Source organism: Pleuronectes platessa, chromosome 18, assembly GCF_947347685.1.
Source record: "Pleuronectes platessa chromosome 18, fPlePla1.1, whole genome shotgun sequence".
NCBI lineage: Eukaryota > Metazoa > Chordata > Actinopteri > Pleuronectiformes > Pleuronectidae > Pleuronectes > Pleuronectes platessa.
The window spans coordinates 15,455,512-15,477,150 of NC_070643.1; the positions used below are offsets into that span (position 1 = coordinate 15,455,512).

The 21,639-nt window shown below is 44.5% G+C and overlaps 1 protein-coding gene across 1 annotated transcript in view; it reads right to left on the minus strand.

The window, feature by feature from the left end:
- Positions 1-1,877: 1,877 nt before the first annotated feature.
- The window catches only part of tshz1 (teashirt zinc finger homeobox 1), a 29,732-nt gene continuing 9,970 nt past the window's right edge, over positions 1,878-21,639 (minus strand). The window contains exon 3 of the mRNA XM_053447180.1: positions 1,878-6,494. Within this exon, the coding sequence (XP_053303155.1) occupies positions 3,151-6,494 (3,344 nt within the window). The 3' untranslated portion in view covers positions 1,878-3,150. The remainder of the gene's footprint in view (positions 6,495-21,639) is intronic.

Below are 21,639 nucleotides of genomic sequence, written 5' to 3' on the forward strand. Positions count from 1 at the left end.
GTTTCAACACAACAGTTGTCATTTTCATATTTCATACCAAATGTGCGTCTGCTCAGGTGCATTGCTTTCTTGAGGCAGTGAAAGAGATTGTGCGACTGACCAACAGTAGCTGAAGTCAGTGGCTCAGTATTTCACTGTTATTTTAAGGGTGTGTTATCATACAACAAGCACACACATACATAGGCTGGTGCAGAATTCACATACTCTGTGTTTGCTACACACAGATGGTCTGCTGTCAGACTCCACACACGGGCACAGACAGGATTGGTTTTCTCTGCAGAGAAGCTTCACTCCTGCTACCTGGCAAATAGCAAACCACCACGGAGCAGGCACACCTGGCCTTTAAAAGGGACGAGGAGACGGCACTCTGACTGGTTTATTGCATATTGTACATAAAGTACAGGCATGATTAATTAAGCGGGAGAGTACCACCGCTATGAACCATGAAACCAGTACAGTGACTATTTTTTCTTCTGCTAATCGGAAAAAATTGGATTTGGATTCTTCCCTTAATGCTCTTGCACCGTTTGCTTTTTAGAACCATGAGCTTAGATTGTTGAAATTGAGTCCTTGAAGTTTTATATATAAAGTTTGCAAACTTACAAACCTTATGGGCGTGAAAGACACAGGCATTTAGTATAGTGGGGACAGTCTGGTCAAAGATGCAGGATAGTATTTTGGGAATTTGCCTTAACACCATATCTCAACAGCTGCTTAAAAGCTGTAACACGATCAACTAACTAAAGGAGAGGTACAATGTGTATTTTGTGCAAGTTGGGTGACATTAATTGTATTAGTTACAGCTCTGATTAAATAACACAACAGTGGAAACCCAGGCGGCCGAGCTCTGCCTCGCACCAGAGACCTAAACCGTGAACAGTGATAGACATGGAGGATCTTTAAAACCTGTTTCAGTCAAACTGTTATGGCTCAGAGTTACAGGAGCTGTGACTCACAGTGGGGAAGCTGCTGCTCACTCAGACGTACCCTGGAATGATCCAGAGTGTGAGAGAGCAGGTCCCGTTTGACACTGCTTCCACCCTGTTTGTCCGAGTAGCACGAGCCAGGACGACGCCTCTGTTGATGCACAAGAACCCTGGCTGTAAAATGGCTAAGAAAGGGTGAGAGTGCTCCGAGTGGTTCCAGCCCGGCCCCTCGGAGCTCCCAGTGGCCCTGAGAGGATGAACCGGAGTTCATTTATTCGACACAAATTCAGAAGTCAGACCAGCTGTTTGTCTGCTTTCAGCTGGAGCACCATGTTGGCTGTCAGAGCGCTGTCAAGTGGAGTGCTGTCAAACTCCAGCCTGTCACACTGGATTGTATTTATGATGCTGACAGTAGACGGCTGGATGGACATTCCAGTGTATCCTAGAATATAAGAGCGCTTACCTGCAGTGTAGTTACCACTTGAATGGGATACTTACACTTGGACTCAGCTCCTTCTCTGTCTGCGCTACAGCAAGTAAGAGATTTGGAAGCTTCCAACAAATCTATAAAACCAGTTCTCCAAATATCCCTATATTTTTGCCTATTTGCTGTAGCTAACATATAACCTCAATGTGCAGGAGCAGCAAGGATGTTCACTAGTCTCCATACAGAAAATATAAATATTAAATTACTATGGTTTGAAGATAGACAGTTTAACGACTCTGATAAAATTTGTTTTGTGTGTGTTTAGGGTTTGCAGAATATATACATGTGGTGTTAAAATGCTGATTGTGATATTCAAAATTTTGCAAAATGTGTGTAAAACTTCAAACTAAACATTTATAATAAAAACAAGAGAAACAAAAGAGAATAGATATTGTGTTTCAAGTTCATGTCTGCGTTCGTCTGGACTTTCTCATTCTCCCAAAATCACTCAAACGACACGACAGTTTAATCCAGGACATGGAGTTTATTTCACAACTGAGGATAAAAGAATGGCATTCTGAATAACTGGGGTCGAGGACAAAAACCTGGAATTCTATCAATGAGCAATATTTTTTTTTTCAATGTTATGTACAGTACCATGCATCAGAGCAGATGCCAGTAAATTTCTGTCATTTGATGTAAACCACATTGAAGGACCTACTTTTCACTGAAAAAAATGGCATTACGGTCCAACAATATTCTGTAGCTTTACACATCCCCCCCCCCTATAATTGTTTTAGAAAATAACATTATAAAAATGCACACAGTACAAATAATGCTGAACTGTAAAGAGCAAGATATGTTGACATACATGTACACATACTTGCTGATTATTCATACGATAACTTTAAACTTCATTTATTTATAGCTTCACAATAATAAAACTGGTAGCCTACCAATGCAAATACTGTACATGTTGAAACAACCAGGAAATTATATTTTACTGGAGAAACAAAGATTCTTGACATTTCGTGAGACATTCTGTGATTTAATGGCAAAACACAAAGCAACATCAGAGTCAGTCCCCACGATGCCACGTTGATCGAGGGAATCGAACTCAAAACGGTGATGTGCGGTTATTTGTACCCACAAGTCTTCATCAGTTTACACTTCCCTAAAGTGCTGAAATCACCGTAACGTTTTAGAACACCATCTGTCACATGGCCTCGTTTCTAAACCATGTACCTTCATATAAACGGCGGTATGCAAAATTTGATAACCAGGGATATTAGCTTTGTCATCGTGGTTAAAAGTTCATTAGACATAATATGCTCACTGCTTTACATAAGAAACATGCAGAAACCGTCTCATAAATAATATGCAAGTTGTGTTGAAATATATTTATCTTAAAAACCATTCAGAAACAGTGATCAAAATAAGAGCATGGCCCAGTCTAAAAACAAGATGTACTTTTCCTCAAGGCTCAGAAAAGATGCAGTGCATTACAAAAGCAACAATCAGTCAGTCACTACATAGTGCCATGGCTGCTGCACCGATTTGGTACATTTTCGTCACCAAAACCTTCTCTAACACATCTTCGAGCCTCGGTAGTGCAAGCTCCTGCCATTTGCTCAGTTGAATAATTACAATAAATGGTATTAAAGCTACCATGTCAGCATTATAATATACGTTCCAGCAATGCTTAATACAGTTGTGGCACTATTCGTTATGACAGATTGAAGCTTAGAGTCATAGTGCAACAGTGATCCGTCAAGCTGTCAACTTTGTCCGACTTCATTATTTGTCAAACTTTTCCAGCTCTTTCACAAAGATGAGGTGGTCCTCCGGCGACTTCCCATGTGATTTGCAAAGGTGCAATTTGATTGCATGTTTGCTCACAAATGTCCGACTGCACAGTTTGCACTGATAAATGGAGGCAGTGTCTTCTTCTGTGAGTCCAGAGGGACTCAGACTGAAAGTCTTGTCCTCTCTTCTGCTGACTGCTTGCTGCTCTAGTAAGTCTATGGATAGCTTGGAGAGGTCCTTCAGGGTGAACCCAAGATGGAACTCCAAATGGTGAATGTAGGAGGAAGGAGTCCTGAACTGGGATGCACAGTCACTGCACAAAAACAGAGGCTGGCCAGAGTCAATATTTTTTAGGAACTTTGTGCTTCCTGTCCGCTTTAACTGGTACTTCACATTGGCCAGCCAATGAGAGATAGTAGTCATGGAGAGACCAGTGAATTTACAGATGTGGACCCGTTCCTGGGGCCCCAAGTCAGTTATCACTAACTTTCCATCAGGAGTCTCTCTGAGACTGGAGGCAAACTGGGCCTGGAGAATCAGGATGTGTTGAGGATTCCAGTTTGACTGTCTACCTTTCCGTCTCTGGATGGGAGACAGCTCATCCAGGCCGTCCTCAAAAGTACAGCTGTCTCCGTCAGATTTCTCAGAGATGGAAGATGGGGTTGTAGACTTCGGTGTCAAACGGCCGGTCAGATTTTTCACCATGTCTGAAATATCCATCAAAGCATTCTCCCGCAGAGGGGGTGATGAAGACTGAGAGAAAGCTCGGAAAGCTGGTTTGCTGTTGCTGCTGCTGTTGTTGCTGCTGTTGTTGTGTGGTGAAGCAGAAGTACCCTTAGTGGTACTGCCATTGGTGTTTTTGGATTTTGTCAAGTCCATGGGCTGATCATCCTCCTCCTCATGATACTGACTCACTGGCTCGGCTGACTTATTCGGAGCCGAGTTGCTGTTGATCTTGTGAAGCATTGCAAACGGGTCACTGAAGGGTGTTGCCACTTTTGAGGCTTTCCCCAAATGGTTGTTCATGATAGACTGCAAAGCACTGAGAGGGTTCACAAGTGGTTGTTCAGGAGAGTGATCTGTGATGATGCTCAGGTTATTGCAGCCATTGCTTACAGGCTTTTTTGGTGAATCACTCTTAATAAGTCTCTCGGTCTGCTCTCCATCTTTGCCTCTTGATTCAGTCTGGTCCTCTGCAGCAGAGGATTTCTTTGCCTTTGAGATATTGTCAGGATTTGGTGAAGCTCGTTTATCCTTTAGATTTGTCAATGGTGACTTTGCTGACCTACTCTTATTCTCTAGGTGCTTTTCCTCTTTTTCACTCTTTACTGGTCTTTTCCCTGTCACTTTTTCTACTAGCTCTTCCATGGCCAGCACGTTGCTCTTGTGACTTGGAGGTGGAGAGGGGCTATTTGGTGAATGGATCAGAGTACCTAGATCAGCGGAAAAGGCCTTCAAGCTGTTGCTGCTGAACAAAGGTTGAACCTGTGCTGATGAGGGAAAGTTAGACCTTATAGATCCGTGGAGCTGATAGGCTGCATGAATGCTTGTGTATCCACCCCAGGTTGGGGTGCCTGTTTGGGCCTTGGTGATTGCACTTGAAACTGTGTTCTCTAAAGACTTGATAAAGTCAAAGCCACCTTTAGGTGTCTCTTCCAAGTCTTCCTCTCTCAAATACTGACAAGATATAGCCTTTCTAGGTTTATCAGCTTTTTCCGGGGGGTCTTCCTTCTCCTCTTTGATTTTTCTCTCTGGTTCCCTAAATTCTGTTTTCTCTTCCTCCATCAACTCATCTTTTTTTTCTTCATTTCGGTCCTCAGGGCTAGAGGGCGGCAATGGGGAGTCATTCTGTGACTTCACATTGGGTGCTGGGAGTCTTGTGGTAGTTGGTGGCAGAGGAATGGACTGAATTTTCTCCTCAATGACAGGATCAAAAACTAACTGCTTACCCTTCTTAGAGGCTGAATTTGTGACTTTCAGAAAGTGTCCTGTGACCATCATGTGGGCTGTCAATTGTTGCAAGGTATCATGTGAACTGCCACATTCCATGCATTTAAGAATTTGTGCCTTCCGTGCCTCAAACTGCCAAGTGTAGCTGGCACCATTTTGGTAACCGTATCGATTGTTAGGGGTGACGTAGGGATTAGCCATTTTTTGGTCTTTGGGAGACTCTCCCATGAGTATGCCAGATGAGACAGACTCAGGTGAGCTTGGGGACATCAAGTCTTGAAATGCTCTTTTTTTGGTTGGGGGTACCAGCTTGGTGAGGGCTGGCATTGGTTCTTTTAGAGGCACTTTCTGATAGTGTTTTGTTTTGATCATGTGAACACTAAGGTCTTGCAAGGATTCAAAAGAGTGGCCACAGTACATGCATTTAAGAACTTTCTGGGCATCTTCCTTGCCTTCCATCTCTAACAGGGAACGCTTGCGTGGCTTGGACCACTTCTTGCTTCGATCATCCTCTTTATCCTTATTGTCATCACGGTAATGGCCTGTCTCATTCATATGCACTGTCAGGCCAACCAAAGTATCATAGGCCCCACTACAGTCCTTGCACCTGAACTTGCTGGCACCTGTAAACACCGGGCCATAGAGCTTATTATTTTGTCTGTAAAGCTGCACGGAGCTGAAAAGGCTAGGCTCAGGAAGGAGTTGGTATGGAGTATGCTGTAGAGTTTTGGCCAATGCTGCCTGGTGCCAGTCATAGGCTAATCCTCCTGAGCTGCCAGAACTTACACTAGTGCCACCGTGGCTTATGCTCGACACTGTTCTCGTGGTGGTACTGCTGGTGGTATTATTAGTAGTGGCCGAGGCATTGCTACTGCTACATCTGCCTTTCGTCTGGATGCTGCCTGGGCTATGACTGTTCGGGAACCCATTGCTCCCTTTGTGATTGCTCCCATTGCCGTTGCTAGTGGCAAAATTGTTCCCTTGTTTAAGCATGTCCATAGCAATGCTGGACCAGGAGGCATCCGAGATCAGGTTTGCATAGACGGCTTTCATTTTCGTCAGACTGTCCTGTAGTGAGAGGCCATTGATGGACTCTGCGCTTTCCTCCAGCTTCTCCTCTAACTTTTCTTGACCATCATTAGAGGAAGACATGGTCTTAAGGTCCACCAATTGATCACTGGTGGTACTAAGTGGGGAGGCATACCCTGCGTCTGGGTTGGTACCATTGCTGAGTGGAGAGTTTTGGCAGCTGAAATGATCTCTTCCCTCCTCGTCTTCATTGAACAGATAGTCTGCATCTTGACCATCCAGAGAGAGGCCATCATCCTGCAGATGTTCCTCTTCATCAATTTTGTCCAATCCAGGTTCGTCATCGGGTCCATAAGCTGGAAAACAAAACAGAGGAGACGCGTGACGTTAGATATTTTTATATGCAAATATATCTATAGTTGATAAATGAGAAACAAATTATGCATTGGCCACATGCTACGCATACACTATATGTAGGTGGTATATGTAATAAAAGATTTTTGTCAATAGTCCCAGAAGAGGACACAGGTTTGCAATAATAAAGTGGCAAACATCCATATCTTGACAATGACAGATTGTCCTCTTCACTGCACTGCCTAATGAAGCTATTGAACACTACAGCTCAGCAAGGATAGAGAGGAGAGAGACACCACTGAAACGCTTCTGCTTTGCTTAAAAACTAAACACAAGCACAATTTCAAATTATGATGTTGATGACACTTATTAATCATGTGGTGAGATCAGTAGCTTCACAATGGAAATAAAGACATTGTTGTCTCTTCTCAATTAAAAAAATAACAGTAAAAGGGAAACTGCCTCATTGATCGTTCTATTAAAAGACTCCCTTTGATGTTTCCCTTCTTGACATATACTCAAGTTGAAACACTGAATTAATAAGACAAATTTACTGCTTATGTGCAAGCATTTCAGCCTACTCATCAAATACACAACATTTTCCTTTATCAGCTAATTAAAATGCTACAACATCCTACAGCCATTTAGGGAAATTTTACTATTTTATTTTTTATTCTGCTGCTGAAGTGAGATTAAAGATATATTCTCCACTTAGAATTGCTTTATTCTTCCAAAATGCTGCATTTACTATGGATTTACAAGTAAGAGATTGTGGTGGAAAATGCCAGCTGCATCTCCCTTGCCAAGCCATGGTTGGCTGGAGTCAACTTGGCATCGGCTGCAGAAGTCCTCACAGCGTGATGCTAGGAAATGGCCAGTGGACATGACAAGCCTTGTTGTTACTGCCTGTGCTCACTGAGTACTCACAGCGTCAAGTGTGCCATTTTAAAAGAATAGGGGGAGGTTTACAATATCAATGGAAAATGGCTGCCTTGTGTCTCTTTGCTGTTGTCTACAAAATGTGGCCGAAATCTGGATTCAGTTGTTGTTTAAGACCTAGATGTCAGAGTTTTCAAAACGACAGCAATTACAATTCACTGGAGCACCACTATTGTAAAAAATAGGCTTAAATAGGACCTTGAAAGCAGATTAAGAGGGAGATATTACAGGAGAGCGGGACGAGGGAAGAGTAGAGGGTTAAATATGCTAAGGCTGCTCCCCCCAATCCATCCCTCGTAAGATGCTTGTCTGAGGTGCCAGAATCGGTCTCCAGTGAGGAGGCAGATGTGCTGTCGGCTTCAAACAGCGTGTAGCTCTCTATCCCATAATAGGAGTGGACATAATACCTGATGTTTGTGAGGTGCCAGTTACTGCTGCCTCGAAAAAGCTGAAAGTCCAACAGCTGCAACTCTCTGCCTTGTGTGTGTGAGTGACGCTCTGAGTACAGCCTTCGTCTTTTTAATTAAACCACTCCTGTGCCGGGTCTCGCTCTAACATGTAAGCTCTTAATTATTCACTGACATCATTCACTTGAGCTCCTCACTAGATTAGGCGATTTCAAACTTTTGCCAAAGCCCCTGTAAAGCTTCTTTTTTTTTTTTTTTAAGTGCAGCCAATCAAGATGGAGCCCACTGTATTGAAACAAATGCACAAGTGAACCTTTTCAGAGTCAATGTGGTGAGAGCGGTTAAGGATAAAGCAGCAGCTGACAAAGTGAGAGGAACCTGACAGCGCTGCAAACACACACAGAAAGTACACCGACACTAAATCCCAGTTTTTTTCCCTGCCATGCTCCGTATGTTGCCTTGACAGGCCTCATTGTCAGGAGTGTGTCAGTGTCAGCTCGAGGTGTCGGTGTCCACGCAAACAAGCCCGAAAGGAGGTGGGAGGGGAAAGTAACAACAACAAACACAAGTCAGCCATTTTCCTTAGCCCCCCCCCCCCCCTCTCCGCTCAAGCCTCCTCCTTCACCATCTGTGTCAGGAAAGCTGCGGGTGCCACCGCCGGCTAATAAGGCAATCAGAGATGGAAAAGATGCTGACACGGCGGCTTTCCCGCGTCACTCAGAACAAAAGAGGGAGAGAGAGAGAGGGAGGGAGGTAGAGAGAGGGAGGGAGAGAGAGGGATAGGGAGGGGATTAAAACGGTGGTGAGGGTGGGGGGGGGGGGGTGAGGTTGTCTGTTGTGGTTGTCAGTCAAAAACGTAAGCCCACTTTGTGCTGTCAGGGAGGATGGGGAAAAGAGGGGAAGTTTTGAAAAGAGAGGAGAAAAGATGTGTTTAGGCCAGTGAAAACGAGGTGTGTGTGTGTGTACGTGTGTGCGTGTGTGTGTACGTGTGTGTGTGTGAGTGTTTGGGTGTGTCTGGCAGAACAATACATGACAGGGAAACAAGTTAAGCAGCACCAACAAACTAAGCATTATATAAGAGGAAAGAGAAATCATTAAAATTTCTGCCATGTGTGTGCCACTGAGCTAGGTGTGGCAAATGATTTTGTGTGTGTGTGTGTGTGCATTTGTGTGTCAAGTGTCAGAGTGTGTCAGGTGCAGGCAGGGATGCACTGTGGTGGGTGAGGGGGGAGAGCGAAGCCATCTGCGTCTGGAGAGGAGCCTGTCACTATTGTTGTGCCCAGAGTCCAGGATTTCCTGCTGCAGACAGGTGACACCACAGTGGGACATCCCCCAGTCTCTCTCTCACATGCACACACACATGAACACATGCACAGACACACAAACCCTCCCCCAAAGCATGAAGCAGTGTGAGGAACAGTTTGATGCGAACACTCCCACAATGTTTTTATAGAGAGTTGAATTATCAAAGTGAGAAAAGTGTGGAGAAGACAAATTCCTTGCCAATAAGAATTGTGAAACATATGCACTGATAATATAAACATGCCTGCAGTGAGCGTGCTTCTCAAAACCTCAATGTTATTGAGGTTATAGCAAAAATATTTCTGTGGCACAAAGTAGCAAAAACTGAAAGTCGCTAAATGGTGGCATTGAAAGCCAATCAGATTCTTGGTCTTGTTGCGCCAAAGAGTTTGTCGGCAGGATGACGCAAAAACTACAGCATGGATTTCCTCGAAACTTGGTGGAAAGATGCAGTGTGGGTAACGGGAGAAACCATTCAATTTGAAGGCGGATCCAGATCAGGCACTTGATGCAAGAATGTATTTTCAATTTCTTTAACATTGCAAGATAGTTTAATTTAATTTATTTTCAATCTCGATTGATCTCTCAGGAAATAATTCTTGGATCTTGAAAAAAAAACATCAGACATGTTAAGGGGGGTGATATTTATGAGTCTGCAGAATTTGGGGCAGGTCCAAATAAAAATTTTGCAAAAAAATGTGGTTTCACAAGAGGACTGTTGACCAAGGTATGCGCTTTACTGGAAGCCATTATATTTAACTTATTTGCTGCTTAAAGTATTATTATTATCAGATTAACATTGATCTTTATTCAAACAGGGATGAGTCTGCTTTTAACATTAGAGAAGTTTGGCTTCTTCTGCGATATAAAAAACATACTTAAAGGAAGGCTTGAAAAAACTTTTTTTCGTCTCTTAGTCAGGATTCACACATGTGTATTACAACTGTACCTCAGACCGTAAAACTGTAGCAAAAGAAAAAAAGAGAACTGTAAATTCATTTCACAATTAACCCCCACTCCCTCTGTCGTTCACACACATCCACGACACACGTTCCGCTCTCAACCTTCTCCATTTATTCATGTTGTCTCCGAGAAGAGGGCAATCCCGACTCTCATTTGCAGTGCTAATGTCCAATTCCGCCAGCTTTCACCCGGCTGATTTGCCCTGCGTGGCCGAGCGCTGCATTCGGAGCGGGCCGGCCGGGGAAGCTCCCTCACACCGTTTAGCAGCCCTTCAAAATGGGAGCTCTGGCGTGGCAGTCTTATTTCTCTCTCCCGTTTCGCTTTGTCACTGGTCCCTCCATTCGCTGCCACTCACCTCTGATGGCTTTGGACAGGCCTGATCAGTGTGTGTCATTGACCTGCGCGGCGTGCATGAGTGTGTGCGTGTTTCCGCGGAGAGAAGGCTGTAAATAAAATGACATTATTATTTCCTCTGTCCTATCATGTAGAAAAGCCAATTATGGTAATGCCGAGTACGTCAGGCAATCTCTGTCTCTCCCCGCTCGCTGCTGTCGTCTTCATTCTTGCTCTTTTTTCCACTCTGGGATAGTTGTTGCTTTGGTTTCATAGGACCTGACACTCTCTTTGAACAAAGCACACTGAGAAGAGCTGGCACACACCAACAGTCTCCTCTCAGCCACGAGACAACTGAGCACTAACAGAGCTTTTCATGCAATTCTGCATCAAGACTCACCGTCACGTTTTACCAAATAAAGTAACTTAGTTAAACAGGAAACTCTTTCGATCCATGTAGATTTCTTTTGTGACAAAGATTTCCATTTTGTCTCACAAATCCCGTGTTTTACAGCGTCGCTGCGACCCAACACAGAGATTTACAGATCAGCATTACCACTGACACCGTGTATTTGCCATAATTTTACCCCCAGCCTTCCTGACCAGACATGTAAAAGCCTACCCGCATGGAACGGCCCACCATATGGCGCAATATCTCCGGGGCTACTCATGTGTCATACGAATCCACCTTCTTATCTCCCACCACTCTTCCAGCAGAGGAAAACAAAACAACCAGTGCCGTCTGCCCATCATGCTGGTGGATAAACGTGCAGGCAACATTTTACAAATTTACTTTTCCTAAACTTGTGGCCACTGCTCTGGATTCTGTCTCAAAGCTGATGTTCCTTATCAAACTGAGGAGTCTCCTAAATGTATATGAAATAAAAGATGAATTAGTATTTCCCAAAACTTGGGACAGTCCCCCCGGGGGCTTTCACATACGTTCCAATTAATCTGCAGTAACTTGAACTCATATTATGCTAATAGGCTTTTTAAATGGGTCAAACAGAGAGCGTACTTCACCTTCATTAGATCACAGACGTGTTTGTATGAATGAAAGAGGGAAAGACAGAAACCAGAGACAGAAAAAGACACAACAATGGCTTCACAGAGACAAAGCCACAAAAAAAAAAAAAAATCAGGACAACTGCAGCTTTTTCTAAATAAAAAAAAGACATTTCCAGTTCTCTCCTGCACTGCTCTGCATGTTTCTCTTGTTATTCCTCTCTGCAGTTGCTCTCTTTTGTCTCTGTCCGTTTTGTTCAGATCTCATGTGAACCGGTTTTGACACGCCATGACATTGACTGTGGTCCATAAATCACCTTTTCCCTGAACTGTCAGTGCCTGCTTGTTCTGAGATGAAACAACAGCCATTAGATCATCGGCACCGTGGATTCCAGCCGTTTCTGCTCCACGTTTATGCCAAACAGACACACACATGCACACAAACACACAACCACTACAATCTAATGTTGCTGCACTAACATTTTAAAACCATCTGGTTTGTTGTCAGGCAAAGTGCGGATAAAGCATTACTAATGCTAATTAAAGGTGATATGAGTGAGATTTACTCCAGCAATGCTAACCACTGATTCAATGTAGGCTTCATCAGACGTTTGCTTATTGGTTAACACATTTACTTTAGAGCAAATCTATCAGATTTCAGTCATGGACGAGCTACAGAGTTTAGGTTAAACTTAGTTTGATGAAATTCTAATTTAAAACATTTGTATTTGTTCAATCTTCTGGTATCACGTTAGACGTCGCAAGACTCAGCACCGCTTTAATTATTTAACATGCAAAAAAAAAAAATCTTCTTCTTGTAACTTGACACAAAGATGCTCCGTTTAGATCTAAAAAGGAATTTATAACAAGTTCAACAAAGCAACACGGTTTAATTCTTTCTTCAGAGATGCCGTCTTTTGAATTCACCTGCATTGCCCCTGACAGTGGAGCTCCCCCGACTAAACAACAGCTGCTCCCATCGCCTAGCAACAACCAGTTGATGGATGACCCCAAAGATGGATAATTACCATAAATCACTATGGTTGTGTGGAGAATAGAAGCAGAAAATCATTGCAGGAGAAAAAAAAAACAACCCGTCTGAACCACGGTTTAAACTGGTGTCTGTTGTTCAGGCGAACTTAGCCTCTAATTTTGAATTGCTTGATGGCCGAGAAGTTACGGGAAAAAAAAAACAGAGTGGCAGAATCAGAATCCTCTTTGGTGCATTTCCTGAAAGTGGCGAGCGTTTCGGACTCGAATGATTAGTGGCTGTAAAGTGAAACCTGATGGAATGACTCACGGGACAAAACCTGTCCTGAAGGAGCACTGACAAAGAAAACAAAGTGGGCAGAGGAAGGAAGAAAGGAAACGGCCGAGAATGAATGATGGCAGCAATGATGAGTTTAGTGCGGCAAAGACGACAAGCGGGGGGGTGGAGGAGAAGAAGCATGAAGAGGAAGTGTGTGTGTGTGTCTAGTCTGCACGTACATGTATATTTATGCACTGTGCATGTCTGAATGTGTGCAAGGTAGATGGTAAGATACGGGCAGAGCGAGGAAGGGGGGGGGGAGGGAAGAAAAAGACTGCCAGAATAAAAAAAGACGAAAACTAGAGGGCGCGGGGCCAAAACAGGGTCACAACCTAACCAGTTCGGTCTAGCCGAGTCCGGTTGCACAATAAGCCATCAATCAACCTTCTGCGCGCTGTCAGCCCTCCCCTCAATTCACAGAGGCCGTTCACTCTGTACACCGCTGAGGAACAAAACATAGAGACGGGAAAAGAGCGACACGGGGAGAGGAAAAAATACATGTAGGGCCACACGCACGCCCTAGAATCTGATCCTTCCCTGCTGGAAGGAAGCGCCCTGCACGCCGCACGAGAGGCACCACCAAACTCATGGCATCATCGGCTAAATATGTGGCTCTAGAGGATTACATGAAGATGATGAAGTGACTTATATTTAGAATGTATTTTTTCCCCAAAAGAGTTAATAAAGAGGCTAAATGCTATTTTAACTATAGGGATAGCTATGTGATAGGCATGTAGCAAGCTTGTTAGCGTGATCGCTAGACGGGACACTAAAGTCGGCCCCTGAACATGCAACTGCATTATCTTCTGCTGTTGAGTTACTAAAAAAGCGATCCCCTTTTTTTTTTAAATCAAGTTTATAGGCTTATATAACAGCGTAGGTCAAGTTGCGTGACTTAGCTAACAAGCTACAACTGCTGCCTCCATTTTGATCTCTATCTTTCTGCTCCGTCAAAGATTAGCAACTTCAAGACGACTTTGAAAGTTAATCAAATTTGAACGTCATGTAAACTAATACTGATGAATTAGGATCAATTGGTTCTGATGATAAATATATAACATACAACTACAGCACTGATATAAATGTGCAATATGCAACTTCGGCCGTTAGGGGGCTCTCAATCCAAAAATAAAACTAAGTAACATAGTTTGATGATGTTGTGAAGCATCATGGGAGTTGTTGTCTTCACCACTAGTGCCGATTTAAATCTATCTGGCACAAATCATGTTCATGGATGAGGTCACGTATTTTAGTTTTATTCTTGTGTCACACATTGTGTTGTAGAAGTTATATCACAGACGGCAAAGCTACGGGTAAAGCAGACAGTTTTCTCTGGGTTTGAACAGTGTAAATATTTTGGATAACGTAACTATGCAAGATAGCAAAATATATAACATAGGTCTATGGTCATATTTAGAAATGTTAATGAACAATTGTTATATCGTCTATCTTTAAGAGACTGGGACTTTTTGACATTTTGTTTTGTGGATCAAAGAAGTGCATCACCTCCTCTCTACTCCGTCTACTTCTCAGAGAGGAATTCAAAAACAAACCCAAACACTAGATATGCGATACAAGGCCGCACACAAGAACTTTGTGGGAACAGGACCTCAGAGACCCGACTGACTTCACTTTCCCAGAATGCACAAAGACAGACAAAGAAAACCATAACGTAAAAAAAAAAAAACTAAAGTCACTTTAGGGAAATTAATTAACCGCAAACCCTCAAGGCAGGAGGCTGCTCAGGACAACCCGAACGTCCCCAAAACATTTTAGTGCTTTTAACTGCATATGACACCAGGGAAATTCAAGCAGTTGTGCACCATCGAAACCGTTATCCTTTATGCATCGCCAAATTTTCTTTTTCATGCTGCCCACTCAAGTGACGAGTTAGCGCTGAAGTCTGGCGCGCCATTAAACAAAGTTCTGCTGCTCCGTTTCAACACTGGTTTAGGATTTAAAGCGTGACGAGGAGCACAGGGGCGTAACCAAATATATAACAAAAGCATACGCTGAATCACTCGGCAGCCGAGAGTGTGTATATGTGCTTGTTTTCATCCACTTCCTGACGACCACGGCGGTAAAGTGACAATAGAAGAAATTATAGGAGGGAGCAGGGATTAGAAAATGGGTCTCTGGAGAAAGTCAGTAAATTATGTATAGAGCCCTTAAAGTGGACTTGTATCAGTAGCCATCTCACCCTAATTGTGTCTGTGTCCAACTATGCATGCCTGTGTGTGTGTGTGTGTGTGTGTGTGTGTATACAATGGCTAAGAACAGCTTTGCAGTCGCAGAGAGAGAGAGGCAGGAAGCGAGGAAGCAATCCTTCAACAGAGCACAATATCAGACTGCGGACAGACAACGAACGGCTGGAAGGTTCTGGAAACGAGAGAGAAGCCTGCCTCCCTCACATTTCAGCTCCCAACGCCGCCTCCCAAAGTGCCCTCCATCTCACACCAACACACACACGCACACACACACACACACCGACACACACATAAATGGCACCATAACTCTATATCCGCAATCAATCCCCGCTATGAAGACACATCCATCTTCTGTAATGCTAATGGGAGGGTTTTGGGGGTTGGAGTGGGTGGAGGACAGGGGTAAAACAGAGGGTACGTGACTGTAAAGCTGACCTCAGAGCTGTGAGTGAGGTAATATGGGCTGTGCACGGGTGTAATAGAGACAGCGCAAAAGAATAAGAAGCCATAAGAGGGAGGTATGTGAGTTTGTGCGTTCGTGCGTGCATGCTAGCGTATTTATCTGCGTGTCAGGAGGTCAGGTGTGTGTGTGTGTGTGGGGGAGAGGGAGACTGATGGCTGTCAGCTTGCATCTGGCAGAGAAAATAAATTAGGCTTATGAAGACAAATGAAGGGGCTTTGGAAAGAGTAAACGGGGGTGGATGAAGGCGGGAGGGGGGGGGGAGCGGGAAGAGGGAAGGGAAGGAGTGAAGAGAGAGAGGGGGAGACATAATGGAGGAGGAAAGAGGGATAGTGTGAGTGTGCGGTGGCGTGGATATGAAAGGACGGGGACGGAGCGGCGGTGCCAGCAAAGAGAGAGTTCCTCTCGGCAGCCAGTGACCGTTCATTGAGAAGGACAGGCACACAGACAGGCCTGCTGCTGGCAACCGGACAGGCTTTGGCCGCGGCTTCTCTGGCTGCAGGGGAAACATATATGTGGGTGCATGTGTGGGTATGTGCGTACGTAGACCCACTGCCAGCATGTTCAAATCCAGGAAAGATACTTTCCCCATTGTGATTCAGACGTGTTCTCTCTCTTTAAACGGCTGCATTCAGAGCCGGGCCGCAGCTTGAATAGAACGCGTGATACTTGTTTGTATAAGCGCTGGAAGTGGCTCTCGCTGTGTCTTTCCTGTGCTTGTGTGTTGGTGTCAGCGTGTATCCGTGTGTGTTCCATCTCCGTAGATTTGTCAGTGTCGATCCCATGACACACTCCCATCGCTGTGAGTGGAGGAGAGCTCTCGGGGGGCTTTGTCACGCGGCGGTCTGCTCGTTTCCTGAGGCCCGGCGCCCCTCGTTTGATAAATGACACATGTCATTCTGTCAGCCCCTGCCATCCGGGCTGGGAGGCCCCAAGCTGATGTATGGCTGCCCAGGCTAAAGGAAATCAGAGTGTTTTGGCAGCGCCCTGAGAACACGGCCTCTTATAAAGGGGAATGTGTCTGTGCGAGTGTGTGTGTGTGTCTGTGACACTGAGTGCATGTTTAATTGTGTGTATATGTGCCTATTAGTGAGTGTCTCCCTCAGTGTGTGTGTGTGTGTGGGTGTGTGTGTGTGTGTGTGTGTGTGCATGGTCTCAACCTGTCAGGCAGACGGGCAGAGGGAGACAAATCATCGTCATGGCCGCCCCAGCTGTTCCCCAAATTTGGTGCGAGGAGGAGAGCGAGGAAAAAAATCCTGCCGTTTGAGTTTTAAACGGCTGATGCTTCCCAGAAACAGGAATGAGTGAGAGGACAAATGGAGCTGAGCACACACACACTCGTACATACATACACACACACACACACACACACAGACACACACACACAAACACAAACCGAATCACAAATCCAACGCTGAAATAGGAACCAGGCCAATCCCAGAAGGAAACAACAGACAGTTGGTTTTCAACAGAGCAGTTTTCTTGCGAGCGAGCATAAGTATCCACACGCGTAAACACACATGCTTCAAACGTACACACGTGTAAACACCGGAGCGCAAACCGGGGACAAGGCATGTGCACCTTGACCACAGGGAGAGGCTGACAGGCAGGAAAAACAAGTCCGCCACCGTGTTTACAGAGCTGTCACAGGAGAATGATGGATCTTCTGTCGTGCTCTTCTCTTTGTACGTGGACACGACTGTTTTAACCTTCATCTAAGACTTAGTTACCCTTCCTTTTTATTTTTGTTATAAACCCCGAACGTCGACGCTTTCCGGCCTCGTGCTGCAGACGCCCCCCCCCCCCCCCCTCGCAGCCCCACGCCACACACAGCCACAGACATTCCCCCAGCGGAGAGGACGGTCCCACCTGGAGGTTGTGAACTCTGAATGACCCCGTTTGATCGGGTGCAGGCCGAGCTCCCTCCCTCCCCCCCCCGCTCCCACAGAAACGAAGCGGGAGACGGGGAAAGAAAAAAACAGTGTCATTAAGCTGTGAGTGATGAGTGGCAGCCATGGGTGACATCCTCCCCTAGCCAACTGCTTTCATTGCCTCTCTCTCTCTCTCTCTCTCTCTCTCTTTTTCTTCTCCACTGCCTTGATACTTCTCCCTCTCGCTCCTTCCACCTCTCCCTCCATCCCTCAACCCCTCAAGTCATTTCTCTTTCACTCCTCTGTTGCTCTGCCTCCTCTTTTTCCACTCCCTCACCCCCGCCTCCCCTTTTCCTCCCTGGTTCTTTTTTGTTCACTGTCACTCTCTTTTTCTCCTCTTTTTCACCCCTTTAAGACCCTCCTTCAATTGCTGCTTCTCTGCACCTACTCTCTCTCTCTCTCTTTCTTTCTCTATCACATACACAGACAAACACACACACACAGTCGTACACACAACACACACAATAGCGCCTCACTCAATCCTGTCTAGCTCTGTGGCCCTGCTCATGTAGACACTCAAGCTCCTCAAATCCCACGAATCCAGAGGAGGGGTGCACGTTTTCACCCGCTCAGGATTGCACCGCTTTAACAGCAGCTCCAGTCCGGCACAGCAAAGCTAAACATGTACAACAGTAGTTTTAAAATAGTTCTGAGGATTAGAGCCCGACTGATACGGATCTTTGGGGCCGATGCTGATATCAGTATAAATGTCAGATACCAATATATTGGTTGATATAAATATCCGGAAAAGAATTGGCACTGATTCCTAAGATGTCGTGATCGAAACCCTGATGACAAAGAAATGTAATCAAAGCTTGTTATTTTTTATAGTTTAACAATAAACTTTATTTAGTGCGATCAAACGCCTTGAAACCAGCAGCTCAGAAACCATAACTTACTTTGTCTCCCAGGTAAACAGCTCTTACCGAACGCCATCTTGTTTTTCTCGTTAAAGCTCTGAGAGATTCACGATTCTCGCCTGAAAGACGAAACCTCTTCACTGTAATGCTAAGAGGATCGTGTGTACTCTGCCTCTGTGGGGTCGTCTCACTTCACCCACTGAGAGGAGGGGACAGTCTCACAAGGTAAGAGGGTTAATGGACTGAATTTGATAAATGTGATGTCAATCAAGATAAAACATTCGGCTCCTTCATCTCATTCCTGATGTTAGCGATGCACTCGGCTAAATGTCTTTATTCCCTCTGCTGACAAATAATCTGGTCCCATTCTGCTGCTGTCCAGACTCCACAGATCTGCATCCTCACATCCTTCTCATACTGATACGGTGATATACAAAGGTTTTTGACCTAAACAGAGTCCAGAGCAGTGTAAACAGCAGCTGTGTGTTATGAAAAAAAGTCACTTGTTGGTGTTGATACCAGAGAGGCCTCAAGCAACTTCAGACCTGCACTTTTCTTCTTGCTGAAAACTATAAATGATTGATACTTTATTGACCTGCTCACTCATGTGGCATTAAGCTCAACAGACGGCGATGGAGGGAGTAAAGTCCTCTGACCTTTTCTTACGAATGGATATGAATGATCATGTTTGCTAATGTGTTCCTACAGAAAAAAAAAGTGATGGATCTTAAAGTATCTCTCAAAATGAATAAAGGTATGTTTAAGGTATTGATTGATTCTGATGATTAATTGAAATATTAAGATATATATAATAATCTTAAATCGCAGCACGATCCTGAATCCAAATGTTATGCTACACAAACCAAGTAGGTCTATCGTTGATATGTATTTCTTTATAAGTTAAGTATATTTTGAGTCTAATTACATCACACTTATCTAAAAGTGACTCACACACACGTACAAATCTGGGAATGTGGCCATTCTTGGACTCAAAATATCAGGCCATAGAAATTCCAAATATAAAGTATGTGTTCAGCAAGATGACGAGTGTATTACACAGACCTCAACTAAGGTTGATGAGCAATCTGTACCCATATTAAAAAGTAAGGTTGAAAAAACTACTATGAAATAGATATTAATGGACTAGTTAGACGAAGGAAAGGTTAAAGGAGTAGCTCCGCATTTACATTAAATGATCGATGAATCTCTTATGTTTGTTCACTGAGTAAAAGAACCAACAGCCGGTTAGCTTAGCATGTTCTGTCTAAAAGTGAAAAAAATCAATTTTCCAATGCCTCTTGAACTCACTAAGTAGATCTCTGTATCTTGTTTTATGTACAAATACCTACTTCCTGGCATCTCACAGTATCCAGCGGTAAGATAAATGCAGAAGAGATTATAATACTATCCTACCATCCCAACAGTACTTGCCAGTGGCAGTACAGTGCAACTGCGGTTTTGGACTAGCGAAGAAGAAAAGATGTATCTGTGTGAAACTTTAAAAGACGTATTATCGGATCAGCAGATAGATTTGCGTACTTCTTGTTATTATAAAATCTCAAAAACAATATTTAAAACCTAAAAAACCCGAAATTTTGAAAGTTACATTCCAAAATGAATGCTGTATTTACATTAAATATCAATTCTGCTAAATCAAAATCAATATGTTTAGAGGGAGACAAGAGGCAGATGGACTACAGAGAGACACGTAAGGAGGCCAACCGTCTGGTCACCTGACAACCAGAGACAGGTAGTCAGAAACAGATGCTCAGGTGGACGTCCAGTCAGCGAGTCCTACACAGAGACAGCTGGTTCAGTGAGTCAGGCCCTGAGTGAGGACAGACCCGCTGACAGGAGACATTTGGGCGTACGAGGGGCCTCCTGCTGCTCTCTTTGAGACAGACGACTTACAGGGACAGAGCCCAGCTTATACCCCCCCTGTGACCGTCACTGTCTGAGACAAGACGCCGGCTCAGGAAAGATTTGGGAGGAATTTTTGTTTGGTGGGGGGGGGGCAGCATGTGGTGCAGTTGAATCGACTGCGATCACGAGACGTTATATCTCCTTTCAACTGCCCGTCAAGTGACAAACAGGGGCCGGCGGCCGCTAAGTGATTACTGTGTGTAACCCCGAGCATATCGTGGTCAATGGGTTTCTTTCTTAATGAAAGTGTCAAACTACACTGAATAGCACCACATCAACAAAATGCGCTTTGATTCTCTTCCTGTGCAACATGCTTTATGGATCGCTCTGCTTAATGGGAACAGTTCTTGGAAAATGTGACAGTCATGTGTTTCAGGCTTCAAAGAAGATGACACAAGACTTTATGGCCCTGTGACCTTTTTGGATTTTTACAAGTCAGATGTCTTGACTGCAGGATGTCGCTGAAATCAAACTGTCGGGGCGGGGGGAAACCGGGACTTGATATATGAGAACAAGGCCAGTGAGCCTGAAAGAGGAGAGTATTAAGCTCTCCTTTTCAGATGTTGAGTTCATGTTCTTGTAACCAGTTCACTGACTCTTGAGCATCCGGTGAGAGAGCTCCAGATGAGAGCTCGAGACAGGGAGGAAGATGAAAGAAAATATGAGCAGGGCCGAGGAGAACTGAGTCAGTAAGATAGAGATTGATGACTGATAGGGAGATGAGAAAAGGCTTACAGGGGGAGGGAGAAGGAGAGGGCCAGTAATCCCCCCCCCCCCCCCAAAAAAAAAAAAACGAGGGATGAGAATGAGAGAAAAAGGGAGTAGGCTGAGATAAAGATGAAGAGGTATAAGGGGAGGAGAGAGAGAGAGATGGCAGTGGCAGTACACCGGGCTGGGGAGTGACCTTCCCCATGTGTCCGCTCTCAAGGACAAAGTGTCATCTGTTAACGGTGTCCATTCCCCGATGGCTTATCTGCAGTAAACTAGTGTCCAAAAAATGATATTCATTGCTTCTCCACCCACCTTATCAGTTGAATAAACACTCCCAGGGGGGATAACTGTTTCCGCCCCCTGACTCTCGACCACTCGCGGCGGCCGGCCTGATGTGCTGAGGCCGGCGTTTCTCAGTGGCCATGTACTGGGGAGTGTCATGATATACAGCGGTGGCTTTAGCACCACATGCTCTACATAGAGCAGCTCTCTGTGCATCTCCAAAGGGGGAAAAGAAAGTTTTACCAAAAGCTGCTGCTTAGTTTGCATGTGTTAAATTAATATAAATGTTCCCCCCCCGATGTTTGCAGACGGATTATATTCAAAACAACAGTGTACAGTTATCGTGAGGATACATATTAAGTCAAAATCCAACCAGGCAACCGCAGAGCAAAACATAAAGAAAATACACTAATTCTGTTTGTAAGCCTGCAGCCCTTTCGGGTTACTCTATGGTTCGGCGTGAAGAATTGATGCCACTTTCCATTAGAATGTTTTTATTTTCACGTTCTGAACCT